Here is a 23,244-nt window from a genome sequence, read left to right on the forward strand (position 1 = left end):
TCGCGCATTCATAACATCAAAGTAAAAGAAAAGACTCTTGGTTTAAAAGTTCTAGAACGTCAGAATGTCAGTGCTTTAAGAACTTGAAGAAAATTGAGTGCCTCGAAATGCCTTCCTGATTATTCTGAAAAATTAATACTTATACTAGTAAATAAATATTCAAGCTGCATTCTGTGAAAATTCCATTCGAAAAACAACAGTATTGAGGTGACAGCAAGCATTCAAAGTTTAACATTTGAAAATTAGTTCTTGTAATAAAATGTGTGTTATTTGGTCCAAAATTTATAAAAGTTTATTTGGAATTTATAGAAATATACTTCAAATAAGGTAATAAGAGAGGATAGCGAGAAAAATTTGAGACTTGAAAAGTAATTGTACTTCAATTAAAAATTATGAACACTTTTAAGGTTAAGGATTTTGTTACCTTCGACTTAGTTCTTATAAACCACGGAGACACAGATAGAACATCCATTTACGACAAAAACAATAGCGTCATCATTCCAGCCGCGGCTTTCTTATACTATGGTAAGAAAGCGATTTTCTTGAAAAATCAACTTGGTGAAAGTAGCAAAAATTGTTTAACTTCAATAACTTTCTTGAAACATATTAAGGTTGTCTCATGTAATTTTTTCCTTGGAAAATACAAGAAATGTGTTTTATCTAATTTTCCTTAGAAATACTAGTATAATTTAAGAAATATTTTCTGTATAACTTTTCTTGGAAAATACAGGAAAATGTTTTAATGGATGTTCCTTTCGATATAGGAAATATTATTGTTCATTCTCCTTGGAAAATGCAAGAAATCGTTTAAGTAAAAATACGTTTATTTTCTCAACAATAACAGCGAGCTTAATTATCACGGTGAAGAGTCTTCTCGGACGAGGCCGGGATGGCTAGTTTAGGGTAATAACTCGTGGGATGAAAGCTCATTAATTTCATTTTGTATAATCTGAAAAAAGTATACGTCAAATGTTTCTTGTAATTAAGTCAGCAATAAATAAAATCTAACAAACATTGAAAATTGTAGATAATAAATTAATTTGGAAATAAAAAACAAAGTTGTTCATATATCAATTTTTTGCATGAGGTGCATTTGTGATTTTTAATCTTTTCATTTTTACTCATGTGGTCCTTCATGGCCTGGAGCGACACAACATCCAGACTTTCCAACTTCTGGTTGCTTGAAAACTGTTCCAGCCGGGCAGATATTGCAGACGGGAAAGGGATAGATTTTTCGGATAGGGTCCATTTTATGTGGACATTGACAGTAAACACGTCTGTTGTCGAAAGCTGGGTATTGGTATCTGATGTCGTCTTTTGGGCAGAATGGGCAACTGTCGTTGTAACCTGATATATAAAAGAAATGTTTTTGAATGAAGAGTCATTTTAATCAAATGAGCCTAAATGTTCACTACATACCTAAGAATTGCTTGAAAAAAGCATTTAGAAGTTTGAGTACTTATTTCGCTCTTTGTGATTAGAATCACCGTCAAATTTTGGTAATGATTTTCTTTGATGAAAAAAATTATTTTGTAGAATTGCTTTTTTATAAGTTATTATGTGACCTCCTTAGTTTAGAGTTTTTTTTTCGATGAGTATGTGGTCGCTTATGGTCGCTACTGGAGGTTTGGGCAAGAGTAATTTACTTACAGATGGGATCTTTTTCTTCTTGTTCCTTTTCTTCCTCTTCCATTCGTTTGAGGCATCCTGAAGAAAAAAAGAAAGAGTCTCCATTTAACAGATTGGAAATAATTTTTGAGAATAAATTCACCATTTAACGGATAAGAAGTAATTGGTATATTTCCAAGACCATTTAAAGAAGGAAAATATGGTTTGAATGGTGGTATCGACTTACGTTCTTTGACCTCTTCTTTGTCGAAGTCACGTTCGTGGACGCAAGTTTGACACTCATCCAAGAATCGGGTGAATCGTGGACAACGGAAGCATTTGAGCGCACGGCATTCAATGAATTCACGTCCTGTTTCATCATTCTTGTTACGTTTGTATGCTCTCAAGGTGAATTTTCCTTTGCAAACATTTCTGGCACGTCTTGCTGAAAAAGGAAAGATATATTTTTTTTATAATCTTCAAAATAGTCATCTAGTCTCTGTTATAAATGTACTGCAAGCCACGTGCTCGGTTTAGTCTAGTCGGTGTATGTTGTAGAACAAATATTTCATTAGTCCTTGTTTTGACATAAAACCTTCAAATTGCTGCATTACATAATTTTAGAATTGCTGGGAGTTAGAATTCCAATCCTTTATTTGTACCCAGAGCTACTTGCATACCACTTTTTGGATTTTTTACTGATAAACGTATTGCAATCTTTCGTGAGCGCTATCAGAATTATAAAAAAGGCACTGAGTTCGAGTTTGGGGTAATTCTTCTTGTTGACTTACGACATCTGGGGTTGAAGACTGGTGGTCTTGTTGGTACAATGATCGGATTGCCGTCGGCATCGGTTTCAGGTAAGTAGGATCCTGGAAGGAAAAAAGTTGAAGTCAAAGTTTAACAAAATTGTTTCTCAAAGGTCCGGGGCCACTTGAGACATTTTTCAATTTTTTAATTGAAAAACTTTGTTTCAAGTGGTCCACCTTATTTAATGATAATCGACGAATATGAATTTGTATTTCATAGTGTCCAAAATTTTCTGCAACAGTTTCTGTCTAGGTATCATAATTTCAATGAATTAAGGAAGCACTCAGATGATTGAGAAAGTAATAAATTAATTAAAGATTGCGGTTTAAGAAATAATTTTGTCAACAAGTACATACCACATGCTGCAATGGTGATGCAGACAGCCAAAATTGTAAGTTTCATCATCTTGAAGACTTTGTTGTTATCCCTTTACAGGTTTATTCAAAGTAAAGATGAAGGATGATTTTCAATTTGGATGGATAGAGCTTTTATACTGATCTTCGGTTACGTAAACATATCCTTTCATCAAGAGGGTGTTATTTCTCTTGCTACTCCTGAAAGAGACCCATCATTTCCGCCCTATTGACACTCGCCCGCTTTCGGTTTGATAGACAAAAGACAAACAAAGTTGACAACCCGATAACAGTTACGGAATGTACACAACAAGGCCCAGCTACGTCATATTACAACAAAACCATCTTCGTTCTATGTGACGAAATTGTATCATTATTCGGTATCCTTCTTTATACATAATACCGCGACTGGGTGGATAAGGTATGAAATTGATGTCAGTAAACCTACCCATCCTGAGTGTCTGCAAATTGTCTGTTGCTATGTAATGGAGTTGATGAGATCAGGGATATGTTATAGCGGAGCTGGATGAAGGACGAGAATTCCTTAGCGAATTGCTTCTTTGTCTTTTCTATTGTCAACTGTTCATAATAGAAATCCATCTCAACCTCGTCCCCATGACGATTTGCTTTTTATATATGATGTAGCAAATCGCCCTGGCAAACAACATTAGTATTCCCTTTGATCTGTTGTTATTCGCCGACACGGGAAATTATGACAGAGTCAGCATTTTTTTTCGTGTGGGCGTCTATATGTAAATCGATGTGAAGTGCAGGCTGTCTGCCTGCTAAAAAACAAAACAGTTTTCGAAGTCAAACTTTCAGTCAATATGTAATGAAATGTTATTATCTTGTTATTTTTGTACTAAAGACTGGGTAGATCTTTTTCTTTATAATGTTTGATGTGAAAAAGCTTCATAAGTAAGTAAGAAGTAATGTTACGGATATATAAGTAGGCAGATAGGTTGGAAGGAGACTAGCCTACAACTTTTACGTTTTACCACTGCCACTAGTTGCCACTATTGACTATACAATTTTATTGTGTATCCACTATACAATTTTATTGTGTATCCCCTGCCTAGCATTTTCATTAAAATTGCAACTGAATTTTTGCTTGTTGTGTTGGTGTTGTACTGTACTTTTGTAAGGACATATAATCCAACATGTTTGGAAAGCAAGAAAAGTTGATGGGGGGGGTCAGGGGTGTGAGATCTGGTGAGATGACAATAAATCTCATTGAACATTCTTGGGCTTTGCATTTTCAAATTTTCCCGTAGTTTGCACCCCTCTTTTACCCCCTATTAAAAGAGGATGCCAACTTTTCTTGGGTCTTTCTAGGGGGCACAGTACAAATCCTGCCAAAAAAAACTGGGGTGGGGTGAGAATTTAGGGAAATAAAATAATAAAGGGGGTTTGAAAATTTTGGGCAAAACTTAATGTTTACATTTTAATACTTTTATGTCCCTTTAAAAGAATAAATGATAAATGTGATTGATGGCAAAAGTGTAGGTTAATAAAACTAGCAAAGTTTCATTGTAATGGCTGCATATACTTTGTACTCTTTAAATAATTTTGGTGGTGCATAGACATAGAGCAAGTTTCCTTCAAAACGAATGTTCTGTAAGAAAGGGAGGGGGATGGATGGGAATAAAGGGGGTCTCTGCAAATTATGTTTGCATAAACAGCCTTCTGACAGAGTCCCCGTTTCACTGATATTATATAATTCAAGAAGCTAACAATGCGGCGTGGATGATTTTAATATGGTGCAGTGAGAGCTACAGATCGAATCTGTGTTTGACTGGACGCACCAGTCTTTATGATTAACTTTATAAAGATACAGTCTGTATTGCAATAATTCTTTGATAAAAGCATAACAAATGTGTGCATTAAAAAAAAAAACTGCTCGCAAATATTATTTTTTAACTCAGCTTATTTCAAAGCATTGCATGAAAATTGAAACCAGCAATTTAGCTCTTTGTCAGAACTACTTTGCAGACAAAGTTCTAGCCTATTTGGAAGAGTCTTTTCCATAATAAGTGTAACCAGATGGTTTGTAATATTTGGCATGTGGGATCAATGAAGTATAAGCCCGAAGGGCTAGAAGTCAATCTCCTTGGTAGGATTTGAAGCCAACAGATCCTACCAAAGTTGCACAGCCTTGAGCGGCTCGCCTGGTTTTTACACAAATGACAGATTGAAACTAAAATTTACCCCTAAATTTAGAAAAAAATTTCAATCGTAAACAAAGGAATTGCTAGATTCAATCTGTCGTCAAAAATGCGGCGCATTTTTTAAGGCTTCATTTTTTCTTGCCTGAGAAAGGTTAGATTAGAGATTGAACTCTAGCCCTTCGGGCTTTAAACTCAATGTGTCCTGTAATAACCCATTTAAAAAAATTCTAAATTCTGATACCTCAATTTCGGAAAGTTGTTACAAAAAAATACTTTGAGGTTTTACTTGGCACATTTTGCATAAATGATTTTCACGGTTGCCACTCACTTTTTGCTCAAACCCTTTCATATTCCAGTATAAAGATTGTATTTCGTGGAACTAATTTTTGCAGCACTCTTTTGCGGTTAAAGGGGGTCACTTTGCAATTTTTCGGGAAAAAAATCCCCCAAATCATTTTATAATGATAACCCCAATTTTATGAAATTTTCCTGAAAAAGTCCCAAACCAAAACCTTCATTCTCCTAGGGGTTTTTGGGAAATGCACCCCAAAATCGCTTAATATTGACCTCCCCATTATGGATTTTCTCCCAAAGTACCAACTCCCCTACTTATTCCACCAACCCCTACAATTAAACACAAGAGTAGACACCGAAAAACGCATTAGTTCCACAGAAATCAGTTCCTGCGAAAAATATTGCTATTAAACTTATAATATATAGGCTCTTTTAGTTTATAGTGTGTTATAATTTCCTCGAATTCTGAGAATTGGAGAAGTAAAAAGATTTTTCTGAATGAAAACAGTGGAATAAGATATTTCAAAGATCAGAGATTTTCTGATTTCTTTAAGAGCTTGTTGACATATGTATCTGATGCATGTGCTTGATTTGCTAAGTTCTCTCCTACTGTAGAAATAATTTGACTCACACAAAAATATTCTAAAATAACCTGCCTGACTTTTTTCTAAAAGGCCCTATATAAGACCAGAAAGAATTACGAACATCATATCCTCTTGTAAATATAATATAGGATGAAAAGGGAAAAAAGATTAAACCTTGTATCAAGAATATTTTGAAAATTGTTTCTTTCTATCTTTCACTAGAATTAACAACACAATTAAGTGTCAAGACACAAAATTTGTAAGCCTCTTTAAAAAATACACTTACACGTTGATGCGTCTTTTGGATCAAAATAGATTTTCAATAACAGAATAAACAGGCTGTACCCTTATGGTAGACCTTTAGGCTAACGCTATGTTCTATTGAATAAGGGAAATTACTTCTGCATATATACACGAGTTGTACTTATTCAAAACAGAATAAATTATTTCATCTTAAGGCAACAGCTGTAATTTATGCTGTAGTAATTAGTTATTCAATGGACCATCCTGATCACCTAATGTCTATCATAAAGGTTGGTGAGTCCAGTCTAAACACAGATTTGATCTGTAGCATCACGCTTCACCTTGTCTTGATAATTGTCAGATAAATTGCAACAAACAATTGCCAAAAAACTCTGGTACTTTTTCTTGATTTCAGAAGAAATACACGTAGATTTGGTCGAGCAATATACTGTAGTTACAAGAAAACCAAGAATGGGTTACTGTATTATCAGAGATATCAAACTATCAGTTTTTGGCAATAAAAATCTTCCATATTCCCAAGTCAAAACAATTTGAATTGAGATAAAAGTGAAACATTTAAAGACGTAAAAAATCAGAAATCAGCTCCCAAAATCTTTACGAGTAATTTCTTGTTCATTTTTCTTAACTTCTTGTGAGGCTCACAGTTTTGAACCAAATCTCCAGATCTCAGAGTTTTTCTGCCACCTTAAGATCAAAACAAATTCAATGTGAAAATTTTTGTATAAAAACAAACCTACAGGGATAAGTACTGGGAATTCCCAAAATTTTACCTTTTATAGATATCATATAGCCTTTGTCAGTTGCAAGAAAGTTCGGAATTTTGTGGGGGAGGTACTAAACTAAACAGACCATTTTCTACAAGTTTTTAGGAATTTTTTAACAATTTCCTTAAAAATAAAAGTCACATGGCTTTCACACGAAATCTCCAAGTTTTTAGAGGAACCAAATTAACAGTCTCCAACTCTTTTTCTTTTTTTCTTTGTACAAAAGTTCTGGTTTTACCACCTTCGATAACATGGAAAATGAAAAGTGCTGACTTCAAGTATATATGAAATGAATGGATCCCTTTTTAAAAAAAGCATTTACCTTCTTATATAATCCATCCATCATCTGTATGCTTCCTTCTTCCAATTTCGATCAGCCTGGTGACTGGCTTTACAATCTTTCCATTACCATTGGCATCAGCCATTTTTTTCAACTTTTTAGAGGAGGGTCAGAAATGCATGAACAGAAACTTATACACATCTTCCATCGATGAGCTAATGTTTTGATCGATTAAGGTATGTGATTGGTTCTTAGTAGCTGTGACGTCAATGCAACCACGGTAACAGCAGAAAAAAATTATCTTCCAGAAAATGAAAGCTTGCGAAAAAATAGTTGAAATCCAACTTTTTTTTCGCTGACGTCAGCGAATTTCAATCCTTTTTTGCCAGGGCGATTCGAAACGACTATCAAAATTATAAAAAAGTGAGAATCAGGCCCTGGGAACGAGGTTGAAATCCATCTCTGTCCCCTTGAGTGTTCTGTTTTTATAAGAAAAATGAAGCAGACAAAGTATTCATGCAGTACGTTTGCACATATTTTGCTATGATGTTCCCGCTTTTTATCAAAATGATATTTGTAGAAGATACCCCAAAAGCTTCCCTGTAAATGAAATCGATTTTTATCAGCGTGTGTTATGAATTTTGGAAGCTTTCATGATTTCTCTTTAAAATTTCGGATGTAAATATTTTGACAAATATTGTTTCAATTGACTTGAAATTTTTTCCATAATCAGACATACCGACTTGCTATCTGAAAATATCAGTTAGAAAGTGAGGCACCCCGCGGTGTAGTGCGGTATTTCAAATGAAAAAGTACTATTTATAATCTTAGAGAAGAAACTTCTTATAACTTTACTAATGAAAACAATGTTTTTCATTTTTTTAAATTGTCATTCACCAATGTTTTACAGACCCTCTTGATAATTAAAAGTTTTTAATCGTGAACGATAAATGTAGCAGCAGAATCATTGGCTAAGAGGAAATCCAAATTTCACGAGTTTGTAATTAAAAAAGTTAAATTTCATATCAAATTTTAATGTCAGTGACAGAGATAAGAACAAGGCTTTTTTAAATGTGCGTTATCCAGCTCCGCTATAACATATCCCTGATGAGATGATGATGATCAGATTATTATTTGAATTCGCTTTAAAAGTGTGAAATAATTCTTGTTTTGCTTACCATCATTTTTCAGCCAATGTTTCAATCCTAATAAATTATATACCGTTGGAAAGATAATCCAAAGCACCAATCTCGTCCCGTGTATCCCAGGCTTTGTTTGTGTACCGATGGGCACCATAGAATATCTAGCACTATCAATCAGTAATTAGTAATGAGAGATTTTCAAACTTTTCTTAGATTATTAAAAAGCTGATAATGCACAGGGAAAGAGGTTGCCAAAAAACGATAATTTTTTAAAATCATTTGCAAAAATTCTAGAAATTAAAGATTGGAAGAAGAAAAAAGGATAGATCCTATAGATCCTTTGCTTTAAAAACACTTTTTAGCATGGAGGTACTTTTTATAGCCTTTTATGATTTCAACTAAAAATTATGTTGCATCCAAAGTTACAGCCGATCTAGTAAATGGTCTGTTGAAGTAAACGAAAGGGTTTCTTCGAATTCAACAAGCTAACAATATGGGCTCTTCCAGAAATTGTGCGTGGGGGGGGGGGGTGGAGGAGGATATATTGAATAGTTTTGTCCAGGGGTAGTGGAAAATCCGCAAAATTTGGCTTGTTTTAGGGGTAATTTTGAATGCCCGGGGGGTCAACTGATGCTTGTCCGTGGTGTAAGATCTGCGGTCCGGGGGTCATAATTCAAAATGTCCGGGGGGTAAATTTCCAAAAGCTAAACTGTCGAGAAATACTAGTTTTATTAAGTAGCGCCGAAAGGGTTTCAGCCGTTTTCATGCCCGTTTCTTACATTTGCACCACTCACTTGACAACCTTTCGTGAGTGTTACCAGAATTGAGATTACTCTTGGGTACCTAATAGCCGGGGGGGGGCCCGCTAATTAATTTTTCGAATATTTTCCACCCAGGACATTCTTATTCCAACCCCCCCGCTTATTGAGTTTTGGGAAAATCTTTTTGAAAATTCCCTCTTTTGCCCTAATTTTACTGTATTAGCCTCCTTTTCGAACATTTTCCACTCAGGACATTTTTATTCCAACCCCCCCTGCTTATTAAATTTTGAGATTTTTTCCAACCCCCCTGCTTATTCAAAACCCCCCGGCTATTAGGTACCCGAGAGTAAATAGATAACCGAACTACGGACTGGGGGCTATAGTTTCAGTTACCAGCCTGTTCATAAACTGTTGGTTTTCTGTGATGGATTCGTTCTCTCTAATTAGAGTTTATAAAGAAAGTACAGCTTTTAGCCAACTACTTTGGCTTTGCTTGGATTAGCAGCCCGAGGGAGGGGCGCTGACCGACGGCGACGTGCCGCTAGAGTTTGAAAAGTTGACCTTATCAAATACGAATGTTTGGTAAATTTGGGACCCTGTCAGAAAGGAAAATCGAAAATCCTACAGATAGACTGAAGATAAGATTTGACTTTTTGAAAAAAGCAAACTAATTGTGCACTAGCTAAAAGTTGATATTTTTTGTTGTGACACTCTAACAAGGACATGCTAATTAAACACAAATCTTCATAATGATGCGATTAGTCGTCAAGAATCTCCAATTTCTATTTCTGATAACATAACAAGGAAGATGTGAACAATGCATGACGTAATCAGAGGACAGTTGCGATGTTATCGAGTTCGAAAAGAGTTGAGATGAGATCTTCAGTGAAAAGACTTCAATACATCAAAACAAAAGAGATCCCTTCACATGTAATTGATGAAAAACTTTCGAATGTTATAAAAAAGATGCATAAACAACAACATGGGATCTGTCACAATTTTAAACTGTCGTAACGTCACGATGAAAGTTCAGTGTGTACAAGCTTGATAAAGATATCTCATGATTCTAGTAACTTTCTTATTTCATTACACAGATAGGGATATTGCAACGGTTATCAGAAGTCGGAAAAAATAGATTCAGAAATGGGTTGTTTTTCTCATTATCTTCGGCGTAGTGTTGTGATGATCATCGCTCGCGCGTACTTTAGACTTTCGCGAAGTCGAAAAATTGCGAAATTTACAACATTTTCTGAATTGAGGTAAAACTATTATTTATATTTTTTGCGAGCATAAACTTCCCAAATCGTTAGAAAAAAATCAGAATTTTGGCAAAGAAGGAACAAATGTTTTTGAATCCGATAAAACGGTAGTTCTTGGGCTAAAAATATGCTGAATTTTCTTATTTTTTACAATTTCGATGTTCTATAGATTTTAAATTTTTTAATGGATTTTTCGCACAGCGTAAGGAGTAGGACCTACGTATTTCCCTATGTATGGGGAGAGCGTATATCACGTCTTCGTCTTCTGTTTGTTGAGAGCCAAAATATTTAATCTTTCGGAACAATTAAAAATAATTATCAACATGAGCAAGCTTTTACACACTGGAACATCTTTTGAGACAGAGCCATTTTTAAGAGGTTCAATATTCTTACACTTCACACCATCCTTTATGACTTAAAGCTTTTTTTCAGAAAATTACCTTAAGACAAGAAATTATGGCGGAAGAAATTTTGGTGAATGAACCCATTCGCCAATTTTGGCGCAATTTATTTTGACGATTTAATGAAATTTCGAAAATTGGTGAGAATTAATTTTGGCAAACAACCCATTTTTGTTGAGAGTTTAAGCTTAAAGAGGATGAAATAAGGGCTTTACTTTTAGGAGATATAGAGACTAGTGTGAAAGAAATTTAAATTTGACGGGAAGAGATTTCGGCAAATTTTTGAGGCGATTCGCCAAATCCGCCGAAATTTCTTCTCTTAAGCTATATCCAAAAGTTGTTAAGCAGAGAAGGAGTGGCATGCGAGAACAAGAAAATAAGACATCTTTTTGTTGTTATTAAAAAGACCCTTTATAAATTTTCTTCTCACGTGACGGTGGCTAAATATTTACATTCGATTACAAAAGACTAACAGAGACGATAAAACTGCATTCAATCTTCTACTTTCGATTTTTCTGAACAAAATCCCACACTTCTTGTTGCGTCTAGAAATAAATGAATTGGAATACTTTGTTAATAAACAAGTGATACTTTTATGGACCTACCTTGTTATGAATTTAACACATAATTGATATCTACGTGAGCATGACCGTTAAACAATCATTCAGAACACAAATAGTGACGATCTATTAAAATTAGTCGTTTGTTTCTTATTAAAAAAAAAACGTTTAGAAACCAAAATTTCATAATCTTGAAATATTCTTTCATATTCAAGACTTCGTGAGCAAAAAAAACATCTATCTCATCAAATAATTGAGTAATTTGACTAAGAACATTGATGTATGCTTATTAATAGTGATTCTTATAGATAAACATGCGTTTTTTGAGCCAACAAAATTTTTTCGCAAAAATCTGCTTGAGCCATCTTTCACCTATGATGGTACCTATTTTCATGGCAAAAAATCAGAAAAAATTAATGATCCAATTTTTCACAAAGTCCAAAAAACCCGTTTTTTGGCCCAAATTTGCCCAAAAACATTTTCTTTCGAAAATCCGGCTCCGTCACATTCGAGGGTTTACAGTTAGGCATCTTTGTGCAAAAAATCATCATAAAGAATGAAAGAGCCAATCTTGAGAAAAGCTAATACCTAAGTAATTTGCTCATAAAAAAATATCGAATTTGGCCAGTTTTTCTATAAAAACACGCCAAGCATGGGAGTGTAAAGAGATGGAAAAACAGCTTCTCGAAAACAATTAAAAAACCGCTCGTCATATACTAGGTCTCTTGCCCTTAAGGGAGTCTATGTCGAGTAAATAGGTTTCTTTTGTTGTCGCTTTAAAAAATCTGCATAATTCTTTTGTTTTATGCCTGATTATGCGCAAACTTTTAGGGCTTATATTTTGGGTACACCTCTCCTATACGAAAAGGTACCTAAATCTTCTTGCTCAGAATTTCCTAGCGATTCTACTAATATAACCGCATCATGACCGCACCATAATACGGAAAGCTAGAGCTCGAGAAAATTATAACTTCATCTTGATTTTACTCGACTTCTGACAGTTTTACAAGAACCAATTTAATATCATTGCGTTAAGAATTTCTTTTGCTATACATTGGTAAAAATATTGCTCCTTATTCTTAAAAATTGAACTAGTAGTCGGCAAAAAAGGAAAAACAAATTTTAATTTTTATCGTCAAATCATGTAGAAACCGTCCGATTTGTATGGCGAGCCGTCTTTTCTGGACTTTCATTTTATGACCTAATCAATGTTTTCACAATAGAATTTTCAATAGAAGTGATCGTTGAACTTTGAGTAATCAGAAAAGCTGTTTTTCCATCTCTTTACATTCCTCTGCGCCAAGCAACCAAAATTTCATGTCTAAACACACATATTCTTCAAAAGTAAGCCCTCATGAGCAAAAAAAAGCATCTATCTCATAAAAAATTGAGTAATTTGACTAAGAACATTGATGTATGCTTATTAATAGTGATTCTTATAGATAAACATGCGTTTTTTGAAACAACAAATTTTTTTTGCAAAAATCTGCTTGAGCCATCTTTTACCAATGATGTTAGCCTACTTTCATGCAAAAAATTAATGATCCAATTTTTCACAAAGTCCAAAAAAACCGTTTTTTAACCGTTTTTTTTGCCCAAATTTGCCCCAAATTTTTTTTTTCTCGAAAATCGGGCTCCGTCACATTTTGGCCACTACCATTTTTGCACCTTTGTACCAAAAATCAAAAGATTCCTATGATTCAATCCTGAACAGACGAACGAACAGACGGACGGACGAACGGACTAACACAGGTAAATTTATAGGACCTCCACCCCACCAGGGTAGGTCCAAAAAGGCGTTGTAGATAGGGAGAGGTGTAGTGACATTGAGTTTCCGCGGTAGCTTCTCGTAACAGCTTAGCTCCCGATCCCATTTCCACGAAAATTGAATGGTTCACCAAATTAGAATCAGTGAAAGCACACAACAATGAAGGTACAATATTGAAAGTAAATTCACCTTTTTATCCGTAACTTTCAGATTGTTTTTCATATAATTTGCAAATTTATCGAATTTCTTTGGTAGATTTGGCGACTAAAAAAAAGGTTTAGACAATTAATAGAATTCTTCCAACAGAATTTTTGCATTTTTTCCTGAGAACAAGCTTGAAAATAAAAAGATATTCAATCAAAACTGCTACACAAATTCCGAGAATAGAATATAAAAGAAAAGCTAGGTTAAATAATTCAATCGTGCTTACTTTCAATAGGAGGGACTTGATTTCATCCGTACCCTAGAAATAAAAGAAAACATTTAAAGTAGTCAGTGATTCTGACGATCGACGAAAAACCCAATCAAATCGATTAGCATTTGCTATTTCAAGTGCATTCATAAATGAAAAACAAAATGGAAAACTAAGCTTACCTTTTTAGCACCAGCTGATTTTGAGGGCGTTTTAGCGGGAGTTTTTTCATCTTTTTTAGCAGGTGTTTTCTTAGCATGACCATTTGTAAGCGGTTTTTTGGCGGGAGTTTTTTCTTCCTCACTTTCCTCATCTTCATCATCGTCTTCCTCCTGTTGAATTGGAAAGATATTCAAAAGTGGAATTAATTTAGCTTGGTAAAAACAAGGGAAATTTACCACCCTTGTGTACTCTTCAAATCTGCTAAGGTTCCCTCATATTCACTCAACTTGAAATAAAATCTTGTTCTAACGACCCTCTATATAGACAAAAGTCAGTAAGACAAATTCAAAGAAAACAGAGGTAACATACTATAAAAATGAAGGACACTTTTGTCTAAATCCTGACTTACTGAGGACGCCTGTACATCAGCACTTTTACCGTTCTCGATTTTGGGCTATTCCAAATTGCTTCTGGCACTTTACCGTCCTCAATTAAGTGCAAATACATAAACTCGCTATGCTTGAGTAGGGTACGGTAGTCATAAATATTCGTTCTTTTTAAGTTTTAGAGCACGTAAACTCAGTGCCTATCCTTACAAATCTAGCTTTGCATTAACTTTTCAGCGGAGAAAAATCTGGTACATACCTTTTCATCATCTTCAAAGTCTGCTCCAAGCTTGAGCTTACAGGTAGTTTTTCATTTTAGCCTGTACCAATCAACCTGGTGCCTAACCTAGCTTCAATCTTAAACTCTAAGCAGAGAAAAGTCTAGTACATACCTCTTCGTCATCTTCAGAGCCTTCTTCTTCTCCTTCTTCCTCATCTTCTTCAGAGTCGACATCGTCACCTTCCTCAGGTTCATCTTCGTCCTCACTCTCTTCATCGTCATCTTCGACCGCCTCACCGTCTAATAAACTGGGCTACAAAAAGTAAAGAGCAGCTTTTTTAACTTACTGTGAACCATCTTTTGTTATGTTGTACTCGCAGAAGTTAATGAAAGGGAGAATTATAAAGATAATGTAAAGGGACAGCAGAGCAAAGATTCTTTCATGATTACCCTACAACAACATGACCAACATTTGAAAAACACGCTTATTAATAGACTATACAGTGTGTCCATTCTAAATTTCAGCAAGGTGATGAGTTTTGAGGATTTAACTTTATATAAGTAAGATCTGTTCCAACACCTTTCCATAGAAAATTTAGATTCTCAGGAGTATTATATCTGTAATAAATATCCATAGATCATACCATTTCTTCGTCTTCAGAACCTTCTTCATCTTCACCACTCTCATCTCCTTCCTCAGGTTCATCTTCGTCTTCGTCTGACTCTTCTGGTTCCGGCTCAGGTTCAACCTGAAAGCAAAAGAATTCATTTTATCTACCTTATTTAACTAATTTTCGCGAGAACTAATTTTTGCGGTCAAAAAAAAAATCAAAAAAATTTCATTTCGCGGGTTTTGCTCTTTTTTGGACAAATTTCTTTCATTTTCCTAGGAATTTTTCAAATTTTTGATAAAATTGAAAAAAAAAAGTATTTCCAGTTTTTAACTCTCAAAATTTTTTGCGGACTCAAATTTTTGCGATTTTGACAAAAAAACTGCGAAAAACACTATAAAATTAATCCCCGCAAAAATTAGTTCCAATAAGGTATTCGTTACAAGGATAACATAAAAATTAAAAAATGGCAAAGGCGTGGACCAAAATAGATATATCAAAACTAACCCTACGTAGGGAAAAGGTTGTAGCAGGGTGTAGTACTCTTTCAGAGGGTAAACATTACTTTTGGATATGTTCAAATTGTAAATCTAAAGGATGACCCTGACATTCTTAGGGAATGTAAAAAGCCTAGAACTCCAATTCCTTTATAACTTAAGCTACCCTGTGTTTTTGAATCGCACAAAATATAAACGCAAACCTTTTTCTTTTTAGACGGTGTTTGTTTATCTTTTTTATCTTCTAATGGTCTCTTCCCCTGGAAGAAAATTTGACATCAAATCATTATTTCCTTCTGTATTAACACTGAAATGATACAGAGGCAATCAAAAAGAAAAGAAAATTACAATTAACAAGCAAATAATAAAGATTAAAAAGAAAAGTCGAATAATTTATACAGGTTTATCTTCTGTCTTTTTTTCGTTTTTTGTTGGTTCTGTCTTTTTTTCTATTACTGGTTTTGGTGCAACTGCTTTCTTTGGTTCAACGAGATTTGGAATATCTTCATCATCTGAAATGTAAAAACAGAAAATGGATATTATTTCATGCTCAGTGGTCAAAGTAAAGTGTGAGACTGAACTTGAATCTGCTTGAATTCTACACAGCAAATTAGCCCTGATTCTCCAAATCTAACTGAATTTTGAATGGAAAAAGTACCGGGTGTCCCAGAAAAAAGTTCCGCTCTTTGACGTGAATTTTCTTGAGTTCTATGAACTTTTAGATAATGAATCTTTTTGCATTGGAAAGAAGAAGGATAAACTTAAATTTTGAGGGGTCATTTATTAAATTAAGTCAACTTGATCAAAAGTTATGGCCTAAATGCTAAAACATCACTCTTCAAAAAAGTAAAAAAAAGACGAAAAAAGAGGAGATCAAATCATTATAAAGAAAGCACTTCTTTTGCCAATTTATTTACGCTCAAAGTTTTTTCCATGCAATTCTTTAAGGTGTCTTTATTTTATTGTTAATTCCTTTTCTTTTCTTTGTCTAATTTAACGAGCTCCCATGGGCATAATCAAGGGGCACGATTTTGCTAAAATTCTGAAAAATGTTGCTATTCAATGTGTAACCAGGCATATTAAAGGTTTGGTTTTTAAATAAGAGTGATAACGTTTGCTTACTCATCAATTTTAATTCACAAGTTTTTTCACATTGGATTGACACGAATGTGGAGCAAGATTTGTCAAAAAGAGGAAAAGAAAAACATTTTTTGCTTATATCAGCACAATTATAACAATAGGCAGATATGAAATGTGTCTGATATAAACTAATGTAAAAATAAAACCTTTAATAAAAAAATACCTTCGCTATCACTGAAATCCTCGTCATCCATCATATCAAGAGGAGCTGCTTTTAGATGTGTACCACATAATGATAGCGGTCCAGTGCCTTCACGCAGTCTGAATTTTGTTGGATTATTGAAACCTAATTCTAGATGCATACACTCATTTCCCCCAGCACGTAAAGAAACAATGGAACATACAACTTCTTCCCCATTATCGTTTGCAGTTGTTACTTCAACAAGGTTCCGTTCTCCATCTTTTGCTTTTGCACCAAGGCATGCAGATGTGAGTTGTAATTTGTGTTCAATATCCTCCTCTGTTTCTAAGGGGTCCCAAGTAGTTTCATTTTTTCCTTTTGTAAGGGTACAACCTGAAAGAAAATTAGATGAAATGTTTACGTCTATTTACTGCTATCCATTTGTAATATAAATAAATTTCAGATATTTTGTTATTCGAAAGCCCAATGGTAACATTCCAAATATTTAGTATTAGGTAGCAAGTATTATAACTTTGTCCCTTTTGGCTGAAATTTGGTACACTTGTTCCTTGGGTGAATACCTAGGGTTGTTTTATCTTCATTTTTCATTTTTTTATATACGTTAAAATAGTGTCTTTAGAATAATGTCCTCGTCCTCAGAGCCTTTCAAAATAAATTACTTCAGAGAAGCGAAAAACTCGTCCCCAGGCCCCAAAAATCTAAATTTTTGAAAAATGAAAGAAACACCCCCAGATATTCACCCAAGGAACAAGTGTGCAAAATTTCAGCCAAATCAAACAATTTTTGAAGTATCCAGGGTGCCCCAAAGTTTTTGGACGGACATACAGACATACATAAAGACACTGTCAGATTCTAGCTCAACTGAAGTTGAGAATTATTTCAGAAAGGGCTTTTGTAAGAAAAATAGTTTCATTGGATTTAATCTTCAAAGAAAGGTTGAAGATATTTTTTTCGAAAATTGGGCTCCCTTACATTCTAGGTTTTGCCATTTTGCATTAGTGTGCAAAATTTTGTGACAAATAGACAAGTAAAACTTGATAAATTCAATAAAAACCGTTTTTCCGGCGATTATCAGCTGTTATGGCGATTTTTAGAAAGTTCTGGCTACCAGAACTTAAAACCTACAAAAATAGAGGTACCCTCTGTCTGAAAATTTAGGTGTACTTTAAGGCTGAAATTTTTTAAGTTGAAAGTACACTGTCTATGGTTCCCACAAAATGGTTTTTCTTGAGTAACTTTTTATAAAATAATCCTTTTGGTCTCAAATTTTGAACAGTAATTTACCGCAAAGTAACTAATGTTGCAATTAGACCATTGGGACCTAAATATTTTCAAAACTGTACATTGAAATCAAAATAAACCTTTAAAACCTAAATTAGAACTTTGAGGGCCTTAAGATTTCTTTGAGGTCTAGCCATGAAGAAGAAAATGATTTTTTTCGTACCTACCATAAGTATAACAAGTATGACCTTAAAATTCAATTGTGTAATCCCTAGGTCCGAAAAACTTAATTTTTTGAAGGGATTCTTGATAAAATCTTGAAAACTTCGAATTTTATAACACTTTGTGATAATTGAAATTCTAGAAATTAGGTATTTTATGTACGTTTATAAGAGGTTGTAAAAAGTGAATTATACAATACTAAATTAAGTTTGGTGGTTAAGAGAACCTAAAGAGCAACGTTGTAGGTTTGAAGCCCGGGTATCCACTGGTACTTCTAGATGTTCATTTTCTAATCTTTCAAGAAATTGATCATACAGATATAAGCTCATAGAAAACTTTGTAAAAAAGACAACAGAACGTCTGATGGACTAAACTGAAAAAGGCTGAACGCATATAATTATATAATTTTCATAAGATGTTATCTAGTAACATCTTATGAAAATTATATATGTTAATCACATAATAATTCTAACAAACTCCTGACATAAAGTTAAAATCAAAAGATCAAAAAGATTTTTCCAGTTTTCCTGTTGGAAAATGCACCTATTTCCCCAGTTTTTCCAGCTAATTTTCTGAAAGAAGCCATTTTTCCAGGTTTTTCAGCATGTGTGGCCACCCTGTGATTAACCACTGTGTTGGTTTTATAACCTATTTTTTGGACTTGCGAGAAGACAAATGTTATTGTAAAAAGATTTCATTTGGAAGTGTAATTATACCCTTTCCAGTGAACTGGACCCACATTTTTCAAGTCAGAATTCATTGCCAGTAATGTCGCAGCATGGCTTGAAACCTTGCAGGTGGTTGTTGTAGGTCTGGTGGAAAATGGATTTATTTGTAAATGTAAACATTACTGTATAACTAAAATATTTTCCTTAATTTGACAAAAAAAAGGTTCAAGGTTTGTTTACTTTTTCAACTGGCTTCTGAAGGCCTTTGAATTTTCTCCTGCTCTTGTTGAACCAAGTTGTCGACACAAATGCGCCCCAAAATTACAGTACGAGTGTAGAGGCCAGCTCTGGTTCGAACAGTCTAGAAACTGCGCTCTTCTCCTAAGAAAAACCCTTTGCTTGGAGTCGAGCTGCAGGTTTTTGGAGAATGACAGGCTAGCTCTAAAGCTAGGCTAAAACATCTAATAACATGAAAACCAGAATATGATTTTCCAATGGGAAACAAAACTATAAAGTGCACTTACAAACATCAATTTGTCAGATCTAACAAAATTAATAAAGGCACTGTCATCATTGACAATCAAACAAAGGATTTTCTGTCAAGAGCCTTGTAAACATTCCAACAACTTCCATTGAAATGATCTGCCGCAGCTAAGTCTACCATTTAGAACTTTTGCAAAAAAATGGAAAAATACAAAAGTTGTATTTTTTACTGCTCTATTCACATACAAATTTGAAAGATCTTCTATGTGGCGTTTTTCTGCAAACTTAAAAAAACTGGGCCATTCCAGAATTTATCTTTAACAGGGGGGGGGGGGGGGCGGACAACACAGGATTTCCGAGGGCAAAAGTTTTCACCGAAATTTGAAATTTCCAAGGCGAGAGAAGAAAATGTATGAATTTCCAAGGAATTGAATTAAAAAAGGCAAAAAAGAGTGGAATTTCCGATTCATTTTGCAAAAGTACAAGGATTTTTATCGGAATTTCCGACCACCACTGGAAAAGAAAAATTATTTCTGAGGCTAGAAAAAATCAAAAAATGCACGTTGTCTGACGGGGGGTAACAAAATTTTTCTGGAATGGCCCACTGATTTTTATCCCGTTCTTGCGAGACTTTAGCTAAAGTGCTTGAGTGCAGCATTGGGTACAGAGTCCAAATAACTTTTATATGAACAGTTAGGGTCATACTGAATGAGCCCCGGTTGTGTTGGTTTTAGTCAAACGGAGACACCATTCTGTCTTCAGAGGAATTTTTCGACGACATCTCTACACAGGAACTAGCAGAGTTTTATGTTCTATGAATATGTTGTTAGGGGTTTTTGGATCAATATAGTTTGATTTCCTAAAGATCACAAACAAGCGAGGGGTCCCTTTAAAAGGCAATTTCTTTGCTGAAGGTTTTTTTCTTCATAAATTTTCATCTTCAATCTTTTAAAGATTGGATAATTTATCATTGTCTTGGTTTTTCAGGGTTTTCAGGGAGTAGAGAGCTTTTTACAGATCTTAAAAAGGTTTACTACTAATTCTTTAGATATAGCTAGTGAAAAGTTTAGACATCGGTAAAAACTTAGGGGGCAGCGTATATTCAAAGTTGCCACGCGTAACAGGATAAAAATCAAAGATCGCTTACCATAGCGCTCACTTCTTTGCTTTTTCCTTTAGCGCGCTATCCGAAATCCTTTCCCTGAGCAATTTAAGGGTGGTTTCAGAGTATAACATTCTTGCCTCAGGAGTTTTAAAAACAAAGGCTGTTTAAAAATTGTGATGAAATTTGGTCATCGTAAACCTTCGAAAATGGTGACCTTTGTATAGCAGGCCATTTGTTTTGATTTTAGCGGGAATGGAAGCTTCGGTAAAATTTTGGTCAAATCATGAAGACCGTTAAGGAGGTGGGTAGTTATGTTTTGAAAGTAACGGTCTTTTCCTGTTACGCGTGGCGACTTTTTGAATATGGACGTCGCCCCTTATCGCAAGCATCCACCGAAGAGAGACTTCAAAATAAGGCACGTTCACCATCTAGATATGGCGGTCTGTTCTTAGTGAACTAAAGAAAAAAAGTCTGCTGAAGTGGTCCGTTCTACTGAAGATTGGGACCAGCTGGAAAAATATGGTCTGTTCTACAAAAGATTGGGACCAGCTGGAAAATTATGATCTGTTCTTATGAAAAAATAGTTTGATCCAAAAAATAAGGTGTCTAAGAATTTCCTATCTGTTCTGAGGGAATTTCAAAAAAGTCAAAAAGTCTTTGAGATCTGCCTTCTGAATGTGGTTGCCGAGACGGAACCTACCTAGATCTGCGCACTGCCGGATAGGCTATTTCCCAGAAATTTTGCCAGACCTCAAACACTGACCCATTTACATGTGCGGAATTGTTTTTACTTTAGCGTATAAACAAGGCCTTAAAAATCGAAGCGCTGTCTCGGGAATTGAATGACAAATTTTGGTTGGTTGATTTTGGCTGCTGCACGCTTTATTTTGTTTCAAACTTTCAAATTTTAATTAATTGTTTTGCGAACTTGATTCAGGTAACTCTCATCCTTGTTGCTGCAAATACATCCTGTAGATGACTAATGTTGTTTTTTCTGAAAGCTTTATTTCCTAGTGTGAATAACTGTCAGATAGTCCCAAGTTAGAGCAGTTGACGGTATGTCCCTGATTGAACACGTTGTGGTATAGTGGACATCAACCTTGATTCCTGTACAGGCGACCAAGGTTCGATTCCCACTCACAACGGCTCACTTGGCTAGTGAACAAACCTTCGCCCGGGTTAACCCATGCCATGTGAGGGGAATTGGGTAGTCAGTTCAAGGTGCTGACGGGATGCTTACTCAAAGCATCTATAGTTGAGAGAATGGGCTCCCAGAGCCTCCTGTAACTCAACCATAATAGATAGATAGAACACTGACACATGCATTTCAGTTTGGGAAATTGCATAGATCCGCAACGTTGCGTAATTTCGCATTTTTTGCGTTGTAATATTTTGCAGCGCTGCGAAATTCCGCAGCTTTATCGCTGCATAATTTCGCAGCCTTAGCCTATGGACCAAAACCGGCATTGCAGGGCCTGGACCGGGATCCCAAAATAATGTGCATTTTGAAGGATAACCCAAAAGGAAACTATTCACCCTAGGATTTTAATTTCCTACCTGGCGATTATTCACAATCATTCTTAGAAGAAATGCTACTTTGTTCAAATATGCCAGATTTTGCCTAATTTTGCTTGTTTGCGAAAATTGGTCGTCATAGTTGGTGTTTATAATCGCACACTTCCATTGGGAACGTTGCGAAAAATTGCAGCGCACGCTGAGGGAATCGTTGCAAAAAAACGCAAAATTGCGAAATTTTGAAACGTTGCGGATCTATGCAATTTCCCGAACTGATTTCCAAGTCCAACACCTGTGCTGGTGCAGGGTAAGGAGACAATTCTTTAAAAGGGTGATTTTTTGTGTTTTAAAAATGGAATAACTTTGGAAATACTCAACAAATTTAAATAAATGACTCCTCTAAAACTGCTAATTTGCTGGGAAAATTGAGCATCAGAATGAATGTGAACTCAAACATAAAAGAGTAATAAAAAAGAGTTAAAAACTTACCCCAGAAGTCTTCAAATGTATCACCACCTTCTGACATATTGAATATTATATATAAAAGTTTTTATAAAAAATAAAATTATTGAAGATTTTACAAAAAAATTCTGTCTGTCCTGCACGGCGCTTTCCCACGTGAATCGAACTTTTGAGTCATACACACACTTACTATCTAAAAACTAGCTACAAAAGCCCCGTTATATCTGCGTGCGTAAAACCAGGTAGACTTTTCAAAACAAACTTGCAAAAATGACTAGTTTACAGAATAGTACTATATGAGGACTATCTAAGGAATAAAAACATTTTGCAAAATAGTCTACTAAAGGTAGCCTAGAGTCTGAGCTACAAATTTCTCTTAAATATTTTTTCATGCGACAGCCTGGTAACCGCTGTTTGCTGCAGTCGGTTGCTCTTATATCGGATGGCCAATAGTCACTTTCGTTTTTTAATTTTATTTTTTTATCCACGGATCGCTGATAGTCACTTTTCCGGGGGTTAGGTAGGGTCAGGGTTGCTAGTAACGGCTTGTCACTGTGCCGGGTGCATACTCGGCGCCTTGGGCCCCGCAGGGTTGTTAGTAACGGCTCGAATTTCAGTCAGGTTTAAAAAAGGGGTACTGTTACCCATATTATAATAATATTACCCCCGTCTTTTGCCAGTTCGGTATAATATGTTATGAATTGCGTGGTTTTGCTGTGCGGCGATGGCTCAACGGATAGAGCGCTGGCTTCCGAATCTGAAGGTCTTTCTTTGGTGGTGGTTCGAATCCCACTCGGTGCGAAAATTAGTCAGGTCGAAATTGATGGACAAATGATTGACAGGTATGAAAACTCAGTCAGAAATGAGGAACTAAGTCTCAGAAACTCAGACAGTCAGAAAAGAGAAAAATAGGATAAGAGATAGGAAAGAAAAGAAAAGAAGTTGAGGTGACTTTTGGCCATCCGATATAACATTTTCCGCT

The 23,244-nt window shown here is 35.1% G+C and overlaps 2 protein-coding genes across 2 annotated transcripts; both read right to left on the reverse strand.

Annotated features, from left to right (window-relative positions):
• Positions 1 to 950: 950 nt before the first annotated feature.
• On the reverse strand, positions 951 to 3,176 carry LOC136807306 (uncharacterized). Its single transcript, XM_067063919.1, has 5 exons — positions 2,775 to 3,176; positions 2,400 to 2,480; positions 1,856 to 2,053; positions 1,651 to 1,707; positions 951 to 1,347 (listed from the first exon to the last, which is right to left on the reverse strand). The coding sequence occupies exons 1-5, from the start codon at positions 2,821 to 2,823 to the stop codon at positions 1,118 to 1,120; spliced, it is 615 nt and encodes a 204-aa protein (XP_066920020.1). The 5' UTR covers positions 2,824 to 3,176; the 3' UTR covers positions 951 to 1,117.
• A 7,898-nt stretch (positions 3,177 to 11,074) lies between these two features.
• LOC136807330 (nucleoplasmin-like protein ANO39) lies at positions 11,075 to 22,448 on the reverse strand. The gene is made up of 10 exons (XM_067063930.1): positions 22,290 to 22,448; positions 16,608 to 16,958; positions 15,704 to 15,816; positions 15,508 to 15,564; positions 14,841 to 14,945; positions 14,369 to 14,509; positions 13,611 to 13,760; positions 13,447 to 13,479; positions 13,206 to 13,280; positions 11,075 to 11,233 (listed from the first exon to the last, which is right to left on the reverse strand). Exons 1-10 carry the CDS (start codon positions 22,324 to 22,326, stop codon positions 11,189 to 11,191), a joined length of 1,107 nt encoding a protein of 368 aa, XP_066920031.1. The 5' UTR covers positions 22,327 to 22,448; the 3' UTR covers positions 11,075 to 11,188.
• Between the last annotated feature and the right edge of the window lie 796 nt (positions 22,449 to 23,244).

The sequence above is a fragment of the Clytia hemisphaerica genome, unplaced genomic scaffold (assembly GCF_902728285.1).
Source record: "Clytia hemisphaerica strain Z4C2 unplaced genomic scaffold, Clytia hemisphaerica genome assembly, whole genome shotgun sequence".
Taxonomy (NCBI): Eukaryota; Metazoa; Cnidaria; class Hydrozoa; order Leptothecata; family Clytiidae; genus Clytia; species Clytia hemisphaerica.

Coding starts and splice junctions, on each gene's coding strand:
- LOC136807306 (XM_067063919.1), bottom strand. CDS start 2,823: ATGATGAAACTTACAATTTTGGCTGTCTGCATCACCATTGCAGCATGT. Junction 2,481..2,774: donor CATCACCATTGCAGCATGTG/GTATGTACTTGT, acceptor TTTTCCTTCCAG/GATCCTACTTACCTGAAACC. Junction 2,054..2,399: donor AGTCTTCAACCCCAGATGTC/GTAAGTCAACAA, acceptor TTCCTTTTTCAG/CAAGACGTGCCAGAAATGTT.
- LOC136807330 (XM_067063930.1), bottom strand. CDS start 22,326: ATGTCAGAAGGTGGTGATACATTTGAAGACTTCTGGG. Junction 16,959..22,289: donor TACATTTGAAGACTTCTGGG/GTAAGTTTTTAA, acceptor ATTTTCTTTCAG/GTTGTACCCTTACAAAAGGA. Junction 14,946..15,507: donor CACCGTCTAAAAAGAAAAAG/GTTTGCGTTTAT, acceptor TTTTGCTTTCAG/GTTGAACCTGAGCCGGAACC.